The 13,015-nt window shown below is 42.0% G+C and overlaps 1 protein-coding gene across 1 annotated transcript; it reads left to right on the plus strand.

Moving 5' to 3' along the window:
- The first annotated feature begins 1,107 nt into the window (after window positions 1-1,107).
- On the plus strand, window positions 1,108-8,158 carry SHISA2 (shisa family member 2). The gene is made up of 2 exons (XM_014053789.2): window positions 1,108-1,444; window positions 7,433-8,158. The coding sequence occupies exons 1-2, from the start codon at window positions 1,108-1,110 to the stop codon at window positions 7,984-7,986; spliced, it is 891 nt and encodes a 296-aa protein (XP_013909264.1). The 3' UTR covers window positions 7,987-8,158.
- The last annotated feature ends 4,857 nt before the right edge of the window (window positions 8,159-13,015 follow it).

Below are 13,015 nucleotides of genomic sequence, written 5' to 3' on the forward strand. Positions count from 1 at the left end.
TCCGACTTTCGGATATGGGGACTCTCCAGACTGAAGAGAGGCTAAGGAGATGAGAAGCTGCTGAACGTGCTCCGGCAGCGGGTGCGAGGGGGAAAGCCGGGCGCCCGTGAAGAAGGGGGCGGCGGAGTCTCTCCGCAGCCGCCAGGTGGGCCCCTCAGCCCCTTTCTCGCCCCCGGTCTCCGCTAGCCACGCGCACCGAGGGATCTCCGGGCGTGTTATGGTTCCCGGAGTGGTTTGCTCAGTCCCGCTGGTCTGGGAGCGACGACCTCAAGCTCGCCTTTCCGTTTCTTAAGAGGGGCTCGTCGTCTCGGGCTCTGCCTCCCCGAGGCCAAAGCGACGGCGTTTCCCCCTCCTCACCCGGTTGGGATAGCGGTGGAGCTTCGCTTCGGGGTTCCCCATTAGTCGCGCCCGCTTTTTTCCCAGCGTCTGCTGCGGTCTCCCTCGGACCTCGTGACAAAGGAAGTTCCCACGCGAGATGCCGAAGTTCCTCGACGGCCGGGAGTTCGCGGGGCGACCAAGTGAGGCTAGAAGACGCGGCGTCGCCAAGTGACTTGGCCGAGGAGGGAAAAACCGGACGAGACGGCTTTGGATTTCCCTCAGAGCTTCTCCGCCTTCCATTGGTGCCGGCCAGGAGCGGGTGGACTGCGGGGCTTTTTACCTCAGCCCAAAGCCTTCGGCAGACGGCAGGCTCTTTATCTAGTCCTTTGGCCTCCCCCCCCCTCCGCCTCCTCTCTCCCAGAGAGACACATACAGAGACACACAAGCACAAACACACACACACACGGTTCCTAGCCAGTTGCTGCAGCGAGGTGACAACCAGTTGGCACTTAATTCAGGGGTCGTTCTATTAGCAGCAGCCCACCCACCCCTCCCCTTGGCACGCTACGCCTGACTTCCCAGCGGAGCCCGCCTTCTTCAGCCCGGCTTCTTTTCTCTCGAAATTTCCCTCTCTCTTCTTCCTCTCGCGCGCGGGCGCACGAACTTCCGCGCGGCAATCCAGGCAGCCAGAAGAGAGAGCGGGACGGGGCAGCCTTGCATAGTTGACGGAGCCTCCGAATCAAAGGCGGGAGTCGCCGCGGGAGGCCCCCTCGCCCGCCCCGCGGTGCCATGTGGCTGGGCCGGCGTTGGCAGCTGCTGGCGGCGCCGGGAGGGCGGCTCCTGCTGCTGCTGCTGTGCCTGCTGGTCGGGCTGAGGGCGCGGGGGGCGCTGGGCAGCGGGGAGTATTGCCACGGCTGGCAAGATGGGGCGTCGTGGCGGGAAGGTTTCCAGTGTCCGGAGCATTTCGACGAGGGCGACGCTACCATTTGCTGCGGCACCTGCGCGCTTCGCTACTGCTGCTCCCGCCCGGAGGTCCGCCTGGATCAGGGCATGTGCGACAACGACCGGCAACACGGCGGAGCCGAGCACGGTCGGCCGGACAAAGACATGCCAGACAGCGCGGCAGGTACGGAGCCGGGGAGCCTGAAAATCCCACACGATTGCACCGCTCTTCTCCCATTGACCTCTCCCTCAAGTTACCCCTTTCCCCTTTGGATTGGATGCTTGTGCGTTACAGGTAGTCCTCGACTTACAACAGTTCCTTTAAATGACCGTTCAAAGTTGCAAGGGCGCTGAAAAGTGACTTGTGACCGTTCCCCTCCAGTTTCAGCCTTTGCAGCGTCCCCACAATGGTGTGATCAAAATTCACACCCTTCCTTGGCAACTGATTCATATTTTTCACCCTAGCTGTGTCCCCGGGGTCCATGCGATTGCCTTTTGTGACCCGCAAAGTCAATTGGGGAAGCCAGATTCACTTAACAACCGGAATATTAACTTATCGACTGCAGCAATTCAGTTAATAACTGTGGCAAGAATCTTCGTAAAATGGAGCAAACCTCAACAAATGTCTCACTTAACAACTGAAATTTTGGGCTCAATTGTGGTCATAGGTTGAGGACTACCTGTATTTCTTTTAAGATAACCTGTGCTGAGCCCAAAGTTTTTGTTGCTAAGTGAGACAGTTAAGTTTGCCCCCACTTTATGACCTTCCTGGCCGCAGTTGTTAAGTGAATCACCGCAGTTGTTCAGTTAGTAAATGCTTGTTAAGTGAATCTGGCTTCCCCATTGACTTTGTTTGTGAGAGGTCACAAAACTCTGGACACTGCAGCCATCATAAATATTAAAAATCTGGATTTTGATCATGTGACCATGAGGATGCTGCCAGAGCAGAAAATGGTCATAAATCACTGTTTTCACAAATCACTGTTGTAACTTCAAACAGTCACCAAATGAACTGTTGTAAATCAAGGTCTACTTGTATTAGTCATGTTACGGTTTAAAGGGCAATCAGCACCATGTTGCTTTGGAATATGCATTTATTATGGAAGATATCATTTCCAATAATGAGTATCCATCATATTCTGGTATTCATCTCTGGTACTTGTCCGATCAGCCAATCTGGAATTCTTAACTTGTTGAATAATTTGGATGTTCAAGATGGGTGCTAATGCTAGATCTGGATTATCCTGCTTCTCCTCTGTCCTTGAATCTCTTTAGGGATCTTGGACTTTAGAATTTAGAATAGAATAGAGCTGGAAGGGACCTTGGAGGTCTTCTAGTCCAGCCCCCTGCTCAAGCAGGAGAACATATACAATCTCAGACAAGTGACTGTCCAGTCTCTTCTTAAAAACCTCCAGTGATGGAGCCCCCATGGTTTCTGAAGGCAAGCTGTTCCATTGGTTCAGGGTTTAGATCCAGCTTTAGCTCCACCTTAGACCCCAGGATGGGCTATTGCAGGCAAAGCAGAGCTACCTGTTTACCTGACTCAGCAGTAAGAGCCCATGTAAGACTCTAGATATTCTCTTCTGGAGACTATCCAGAGCCTTACATGGGCTCTTAATGCATATCACATGTGCACGTATTTGTTGTGGCAAAGAAGTTATAATTTCTTGAATGGAATGTGCAAATGATACTGTTTAAAAAACTCAAAAGTTATAAAATGCAGAGAAGTTTAAAGTGACTTAAGAATAGGCTCTCATTTAACACAAAGTGCTTGAGTTATTTGCATGCATATGGGTATCATTGATGAGATAGAAAACATGTACTTTAAATTGAAATTCATTTTATTTAGCTTCTTTGTATTCAATCACATAGCAAGAGAAGTTTAGAGCATTCTGCCAAACACATTCAATGTTAATATTTGTATAGTTATCCTAAGTTCAGGAATTCTTTTATACAGTACTTGCCTTTGTTTATGTTTAAGAAAAGTAGTTTCAAAACAAGCCTCTTCTGATATATATATCTCCAAGTATCCCACCTGTGAAACTTTCTGAAGCTTTCAGAAAACTTTTCCAAAGCGGCTTCCCTCAAAATCCCTTAAAATTATTGTACCATTACCACAATGCATAAAAAAGACCATCCATTCACATACAAAGCTCCATTTATTTTTGCTTTGATCTGTCAATGTCTTCATTATTGATTGCTCCTAAACTTTTGTGAGCCAAATAACCCAAGAAAACAGTCTGTACACTCAACAACATTTACACTCAGCAGACTTTTAGTGTCTTTTCAGAAGTCACTATTTTGGGATGTTTTCTGACTTGTAATAAATGGCTTTAGAATAAAAGAATAGAAAGAAATAGGAAAGGAATAGCATAGCATAGAACATTTATTGTTACTTTAAATGTACACTAATCAGCATACATTAAAATGAAATGTCATTGCATTCAGCTTTCAAAGAATAACCCTTATGCATATACCCTCACACAACACATATACGACACAGATACATATACATGGCAAAAAAATCAGAATCAAGCGAGTTGACAAGATGGATGGTGTAAGGAACAAAACTTAAGGTTGAGCAATGCATGATAATTCAACAACGTATCACGGTGTAGAAGGCACCTGAAAATGTTACTATAAGTTTGTGCGCCAAGAGCAGGAATTGAAAAAGGTACAGTCATAAAAAGAGACATGGAAAGGTTTTCATAGGTATAAGCACATGACCAGTGACAGCTAATTGAGTTGATGATGTTTCAGTTTTAAATGCCTATAAGCTGCAATCATTTAGTTGGGAGTTAGTACAATTTCACCCAATTTATCTAGCTTTTACTATGTATAAGATCTGTTTTTAGCAAAAATGCAGTTAAGAGCTTATTGAACGACCCAACTGGAAACAGGCTGGAATATATATATGTAAAGTACAGGTAATTCAATTTATAATCATAATTGGGACCAAAATTTCTGTTGCTAAGCAAGGCACCCAATTTTACGGTCTTTTTTTGCCCTGGTTAAGTAAATCATGGAAGTTGCTAAGTTTACAAGAAGAGATGGCATAAGCTTGAGGGCATATGTCAAGGAAGTGATGGTGGGAATTTTTAAGAAGATAAAGTGAAAAACAACTTGTCAATAAACTAAAATAAGATAAAATCCAAAAGAGTAATATCCTGTTAGGGCATAGATATAAAATAATGCTCCCTTGCTGGATTGTGCAGTTAATTATGAATACAGTAGACCCGGGATGGTGAACCTATGGCACATGTGCCTGAAATGGCACACGGAGCCATGCCGCCTGGCATGCGTGGCTGTTCAAGTTGCTAGCAGTTTCACAGAGATCTCACATTAAGCCACCAGTATCCCATATGTAACTCTTGTCCCTAACCAGCGGTGGGCTTCAAAAATTTTAGCAAGGGGTTCTCTGCCCAGTTGCTGGGTGGGCGTAGCCTACTTGGCGTCCTGCGCCACAGTGGGGGGTGGGTGGCGTTTTTGCCCTCCCCAGGCTCCGGAGGCTTTCTTCGAGCCTCCGGGAGGGCACTCCAGAGGTCCTTTGGAGCCTTCTCGAACTGCTGGTAGGCCCGTTTCCCCCCCTCCCCAAGCCTCCGCGCTTACCTGCATCGAAAATGGGCTGTGTGGGGACCCCTGGGAGAGGCAGGGTGGGATAGGAAGTTATCTGAACTGCACAGAATCTTAGCTAGAAGTTCTCCCGAACCCCTGCGAACCCCCAGCAACCCAGCCCTGACCCTAACCCTAATCCTAACTCTATAGGGTTAGCGAGCATATGGAAGTAGTAAACATTCCTTGATGGTTTCCCATCAAAATATTAGCTAAACCTGACTGAGTTTATTTTGTAAGCCTAGTTAAGGCCATCCTATTACTGCTGTGTAACTAGTTACCGGAGGAAATTGATATTATCTGATTGTTCTGAATCTGGAGGTCTGACTCAAGAGTGTGTTGACCAATCAAATGTTTCATCATCAACAAATTGGTTTAAGAATTTTTATTCCTCCACAATTGGAAGATACCATGTTGGCTGAAAGTTGGGATAGAGGCTCTCTATCCCAACTCTGGAAACATCTTTTTTGGGGTGTCTGCACATGTATGTCAGTCCCCTTTCCAGGTTTTTCCTCTTTTTATTCATGGACGCTCTCCATTCAGAGTTTACCTGAAAATATACAAATAATAAAATAAAATAAACCAGAATAGCAGCCTTGTTGAATACCAAAAAGAAAGTACAAAAGTAATGCTGAGGCTATATCTACATTAGTTGGAATGAAAGTTTACATAATAATTACACACTTTCTTGTTTCAGGTTAAATTTTATTCTTCAAAAACTAAGGGACCTGTTATTTTTTGGTTCCACTTTCGGACAATTATTGTGAGAATTCTTGGATCAACCTAAAAGCATGTCAGAAACTGATACGGCCCAGTTTCCATGGATTACAATATAATCTGCTACAAAAATGTCCCAAATATTAACAGTAACATGTTCTAATTCCTATCCTCCCTCCAGATTTTAATCATCTTCCTTAATTAATGCTGTGATCACAGGGCACAATTAGACATAAACTAGCCAAGTACATCAACCTCGATTCACTTGCTATCAGCTACATTGGCTCAGACTCATTGGCAAAACTAGAAAAAGTAGACATATATTAAGTGATTAATAATCTCACTCACAATCTTTTATATTTTGAAACTTGTTGAATTTTCATTTTCCCCCTGTCCTTCCTCCCATTATAGGAAGAACAAATATATTTGTCTAACTTTCTAGATGGTAGCATTTCCTATAACATCTCAATTAAATTGTCTCAAAAAGACATCATTTCACTAACAATATTTTAAATTGATTTTCTAATTAAAAAGCAAATCCTAGAAAAATGAAACTAACAAAAAAGGGCCAAAAATAATATCAGCTCATATAACAGCCTAGCCTAGGTGTTTCTATATTATGAATGAATAAATAACATTATTCCAGAAGCCTTCCTGTGTGATTTATATTAAACCTAGCCTTTTGACTTAAAAAAACTTTTGCTAAATTGCTTTCCAGCATTTTTTCTCCTGAAATTTATGAATTCATCAGAAATTATGTTATAGTTGAGTCCAATTATTCATTATTCAACTAGCTAACCAATCTTGGATGATCTAGAAAGGAATCAGGCTTAGTATTTGAATAGGGGGGGGAATCATCTAAGAATTTAAACTACACTAAACTGGGAAACTAATAAAAGAAGAAATTCAAAGCAACCCATTCTGATACTATGTTTATATTATCAACAGAAACTGTGTTTGATCTTATTTCTTCTATTCCTGAAAAAACTGAATATAACAAGAAATGCTTAATTTCATTTACACTTGTGTGAGGGTGAATCTGGAAGAAGACAGTGACAAACCCCTTCCGATTAGTAACAACAAAGTAAAATTTCTCTAGATTCAAGAGGAGTGGGGCTCAACCTAACTTAATTGTATATATGTCCAAGTCACATTGACATTAATAAAGATCATAGTACAAGAGTACTTTTTAAAAAATCACTATTAACTCTATTAATCTTTGCTTTGAATAGTCCAGTTATAGATAGGTCCGCCTAAGTTAGATTCAGTGCAATTTAACAGTGTCGGATTCAGATCTGCAGCTGATTATGGAGCTAACTTTGGGCCAGGCAGTGTAATCAGTTGTAACCTATTTCACAATTGTTGTCAAGTTGAAATAAGGAGATCTCTCAAGTGTCTTGTCATGAGTTAGAAGAACAGCAGGAATAACGATAAGATGGGATGGTAAAAGGAAAATTAGTGCATGATGTTGTGTCATTTATTTCAGTTGTTATAAGTGATTGGGGGGGGGGGGGTAGAGAAGAACTTGTCATGCGTGTTGCAATTTTTGCCAGCACTTCTGATTGCATTTTGTCAAACAACTCAAAAAGCTAGTGTTTTTCCAAACCTTCCAGGTATATTGAATTCCCCTAATTATCAAGCACAGGCTTTGCTATTTTGGGAGTTATAGTTCAGCATACTTGGACTTCAATAGGCTGGGAAGATTGCTTTACCAATTCCTTGTTTTCTTTTGTCTTCCTGGAGGTAAGAAAAGGTAGCCGAAAATGTCTCACTATTGTATAATCTATATTTTGCCCTGGTAGCACAAATCCTCACAAGGTTTTTTTTTCTTTTCTGTTGGCAGTGCCTATTTATGTTCCATTCCTTATTGTGGGGTCGGTTTTCGTGGCATTCATTATTCTGGGATCCCTGGTGGCAGCTTGCTGTTGCCGGTGTCTGCGACCCAAGCAAGAACCACAACAGAGCCGGGCTCCTGGAGGGAATAGGATAATGGAGACAATCCCCATGATTCCAAGTGCCAGCACCTCCCGGGGATCATCCTCGCGTCAATCAAGCACAGCTGCCAGCTCCAGTTCAAGTGCCAACTCTGGTGCCAGGGCTGCCCCCACCAGATCACAAGCTAACTGCTGCTTACCAGAGGGGACCATGAATAATGTATATGTCAACATGCCAACTAATTTCTCAGTGCTGAACTGCCAACAGGCCACACAGATAGTGCCTCACCAAGGGCAGTATTTGCACCCCCAGTACGTGGGGTATGCCGTGCAACATGACTCCATGCCCATGGCTTCTGTCCCACCTTTCCTGGATAGCCTGCAGAGCGGTTACAGGCCCGTTCAGTCGCCATATCCCCACAGTAATAGCGAACAGAAAATGTATCCTGCGGTGACTGTGTAACTCTAAGAAGGGACGGAAGCAAGAAATCAAACCAGTTGCAATGATGCATCAAGCAAAGGTGTAGTAACAACAAACTGTACAAAGCAACAATTCGTAAATAATTTTGGAAAACCTGTGCTTCAGACGGTGTCTATTCCTGGCTTTCACTGGATACAGTAACAAAAAACTGTATGGAGGTCATGCCTCCATTCCAGTGTATAACTTATAATGGCTAAGGATTATGCTGAAGGAGGCACTGATATTTCTGTTACCAAACTCACGTAAGTAAGTGATTAAATGCCCCTCAGGTACTTCCTAGTCAGTGGTATTTGCCTAGTGAATAGAAGACAATGTGACAAGACAATATTTTAGGAGTGTCTTGTTTTACCTTTTTGTCCTAGGTACAATGACTCTTCATATTGCTGTACCGACAATCATACTTCACAGTAGTAGGCTAAATGGTGCAATGCTTATTATTAATGTCAGTCCTAGGAACTTATTGGTTAGCTCAGTGGTAAAAATGTAGTCATTCCACTGTCCATATTCATATCCTGACATCCATCTTCCTCCTCCCTTCTCTTGAGTTCTGCAGCAGTTGATTTGAGAGATCTTCTGCTGGAGAATCTGGAGAGCCATAAAAACGGACAAATAACATGACTTCATGTGGCAGCTTCACATGGTTTCTTTTCCTAGCCATGTAACGTTTATTTTCCAATGGACTTGAAGTTTTGATTTATAGACTGGGATTTAAGGAACTAAACCAGCCATGCTCATCCAGAAACAAGGAAACTGGGATTTATTTCATAACCTCCAAATAGCAAGTCCTAATTAGTCCATAAAAGTCGCCTTTCAGAATGTTCTCACTAAGCAGTCAGCCACTGTGACATACCTCCTCAGGAGCATGAATATATCTGTGCAGTCCTTTGGATTATGGCCATGGTCAATGCAGAAATATTGTTTATTTCAGGCATTTTCAAATCACAGTAAATTATTCCAATTAAAATACCCATGAAAGCCCCAGTATCTGTTTTACTAAACTGTGAATTTCAGTGTTTGCTCACAAAGGCTCCCGCATCCCTTGAAAACTGCATTTGGGAATGTCAGTAACCTGAGATATGTGGATTGTAGCCAAGTCTTCAACATGTTCCCAACTCCTTTTGCTTTGTATTTGAATGTAATACAAAAGTCACATCTATATCAAGACTTGACATGGACCCGAGAAGATGGAATTCCTATTTAATATGAATAAAAACAGGCCAAATAAATCACATGCTGGGAAAATCCTACATAAGTGTCAACATTGGAGTCCAGAGAAAGATTTAAATTAGCCACCACAAGAAGAATTAGAAATTAACAATAAGAGTATAAAAAACATTACAAGGAGGATGTGCCAGTCCACAGACCATCCATGTAAAAATATTTTTGATAAATTGGATAGCTGTTTATCGGTTTTAAAAAGTTTAAACAGCATTAAATCAAAACTATATTGCCCTGTACCAACTGATCTTATTTACAGTATCTCGTCACCCTAGTCTTACATTATATCTTACAGAGGCTTATTAGCAGTGACATTATTGTATTTGATTAATAAATTAGCTCTTAGCTTGAAAAGACCCTTTTGGTCGGAATAGATCAATTTGGCTTAAAAAATATGAAGTGCTTTGGAACTAATTGGATTAGATTCGCTATCATCATCTCAGAGGGTAGATTTAAGTTTTCTTAGTTGAAACAAAAGTTGATGGTCTTGGGCTGCAATGTACAGAGTTAGAATAGTCAGTTGGGCTTCCTTCTAAGTGCATAGAGCAACACTTTCTCATCCTGAAATTCATTGCACACGTCCTGCAACAGGTGAAAATCAGGTGAATGTTTTGTTTACTTGTTTGGAAAAAAAAAAGTTACAATGGAAAGTATTCTAGAAACCAATTTACAACTGTTTGGGAGAAATGCTTTTCATTGAGAAATGTATGAAGGCGAGAAAGTTCATTGTATATTTGTTGATTTAAGATTAAACATGATAAAGGCTTGAATTATGAAATTGAAAATTGTTTCTGAATGTCACAATAATGGTATACAACAGAATAGCATGTGTGAGAATAAATGGAACTTAATAAATGGTTCAACATTAAGCAGAAAGTAAAATCTTCCTCAAGGATGTGCGATATTGTAGGAGTGATGTACTTAAGAACTGTATGATAAAGCAAGGAAAGGAAAATTTAAAATGTACGAGTGATGAATGAATGTTATTCAATATTAAAGTGAATGACCAGTATGAATGTAGTATATTGAGGTGGTACAGTATATCACAGAAGTGAGTACATCTCCAGCAATTTAGACATTAATGGTTGTGCATTGCATTATTTTGAGGGGACAGCACATTTACACTGCTGTACAAGCTGTATACTCACTACTTTACATTGTAACCAAGTGTCATTTCTTCAGTGTTATCACATGAAAAGATATACTCCAATATTTACAAAATGTGAGGGGAGTGTACTTACTTCTGTGATATACTGTACATATAGTGAGAATTAAGGAGGATCCAATTGCAGAATGAACTATGAAGTAAGAATGATTGATTTGAGAGAAAGGCTCTTACAAAATTGTTTTAGGTTTGAATTGATGAGATTTTCAGAAAAAAACATGAAGTATAAGGAGCAAAAGGCAATGTATGAACATAAAGCAAACAAGAACATAGAAAAGCCTGGAAACATTAAATGAATAGTATTAGTGTAAGCTAATTTTTAGCTGTGTTTCCTTTTTTTTATGTAATTCCTTTAATCTCTTTGATTTATAGCCTAACTTTGCTAACCCTGAAAGGGAATAACATGTGTATGTATGTATATACAGGGAGATGCTTTGAGTTGTAATAAAAATGATTTGTGATGTGGTGTTTTATACGTCATGTAAAATAAGTAAAATATTGTTAATGTTCATTTAATTTTTAAAAATTTCTTAAAAGAGCATTTGAGTGATTCTTACAAGTGAAAAAAAATCTTTTGTTTCATAATAAATATTTTATGGTGTGAATTTTATTTCCTTGTTATTTGTTGCTGCCTTTTTTTCAAACCCTAACTCCTTGATGCCATCCAGTGCTTATATGGAGTTTTACAGCCCAGTAAAAAACTGCTGCTGGAGAATCTGGAGACCATATAAAGTTCTGAGTTAAATTATGGAACATGCAAAGCAAAACATAAAATGCAGCTTTCTGGAATATGGAGATGTCTCTGGAAAAATAAATGCTTTTTCTCAAGACTCATCTGCCAAGGTGTTCAAACGTGTGTATGCATTTAACTTGAAGAAGCATCCAGTTAAGATCTACCGTATTTTTCAGAGTGGAGGCAAATTAAAAAAAAATTTTTTGTACTCTGCAAACCTCCCAAAAACGGCCTTTTTCCCCGCAAAAATTGGTTTTTTTTTTTTTCAAAAAAAGGGGGGGGGCATGGATACCCTTTAGGAGGCTTGTAAAGTGCTCCTGGAGAGTGGAGGTGGGTCAAAAATGAGCAAAAAAAGGGCCCATTTTTGTGAAAAAGGGGCCATGGATAGCCTTTAGGAGTGCTTCTGTGGGTTGAGGGGGGACAAAAATGAGCAAAAAACAGTCCGTTTTTTTGCTAATTTCTGCCCTCCCCAGCCCCCAAGAGCTCCTTGACAGCCACCATAAGGCTATGCACGACCATTTTGGTGGAGGGGACGGGGTTTCGGGAGGCAAAAAAAATGCTGTATTCAGTGTACACCCCCCCCCCCGCCCCCAGATTTTCAGCCTCTTTTGAGGGAAAAAGGTTCGTGTTATACTTCAAAAAATACGGTAATTAATGTGCTAGTTTGCTGGCTGAATTAATATCTAAACTGTTTTTCATGGAAAGCTGCTGTGCTGTAACTCCCCACTGCATCCGAATCATTTATGTTCTTCTGTGTTATAGCCTGCACCTGGGAGGATCCCATAAACTACCAAACCATAGTCCTATGGAAATCTTGTTGGCATTTTGCCATGAATTGCCACTGGAGCTGACATGAGTAGGATTGTATCCCTTGGTGTGGAAGTGAGTAGTAAAAGGGGATACCATTTGCTGCCTAGCTGCCAGATGGTCAAATTTGTACTCTTAAATTCAAGGTATGTGTGGGGTCCTGGAAAAAGTGCAGGGGGAGGGAATACCACCACTAATACGCTGGAATTATCTGGAATGTTTGGTTCCTTGTAGCAATGATTGGTTCTGGATCCCATTGCAACCGGTACAGTGCAACGGGGCTGGGCGTCCACCACATGAATGCGTGCAGCGTGCTCATGCATACTTTCCACCCGTGATGCTCTGTGACGCTCCAGCTGTTCGGCGGAGCATCGTGCAGGTGCCGTATGCTCTGTGCGCATGCGCAGAAGCCCTGAAAACTTCAAATACCAGTAAGAATCGTGGGTGGGCGGGTGGACCCTCTGGAGCACCGTACTGGAACGGTACCTGGTGCTCCCGGCAAGCACCGGTACGCCCGTACTGGGGCATACCAGTCGTAACCCACCACTGCCTTGTAGGGTAAATTCAGTCCATGTCTAGGTGAATTGAAATTGGAACTAAAGCTATCCGGGTCCTGCTTATCCATCTTTAATATGCTTGTTAATACATATAGGCGCTAAACATGTGAAATCAAACTTCCTTCAGTATAAGCTTTGCTCCCGGTGACTTCATAGAGATGTCCATATAGGCAAGGTTTCTCAGCATCTGAGCATACTGGCTGGGGATTATGGGAGTTGGAATCCACACATCTTAAAAGTTGCTGAGATTGGGGAAACTCTGATATAAGGGGAATGCTTTGTTTTATTTTGTTGGCAGCAAGATAGAGATTGTTTGCCATCGCCTTTCAAAATGTTTTTTTAATATATTTCCAAATCAACCTACAGCATTGATAATCCCTGGAGATTTCTCATTCAAGTACTCACCAGCTGGATCATCCTTAGCTTCCAGCCCTGGAGTGGGGGGTTGGGGGAGGAGGGAATATTTGGGTGCAAATTTGATCGAACATAGATGTGCTGATTGCCTCTAGGATCAGTTCAACCTGAAGCCCA

This window comes from Thamnophis sirtalis, unplaced genomic scaffold (assembly GCF_051295495.1).
Source record: "Thamnophis sirtalis isolate CommonGarterSnake01/CBP01778 unplaced genomic scaffold, rThaSir2_p1.2 scaffold_8, whole genome shotgun sequence".
Lineage (NCBI taxonomy): Eukaryota > Metazoa > Chordata > Lepidosauria > Squamata > Natricidae > Thamnophis > Thamnophis sirtalis.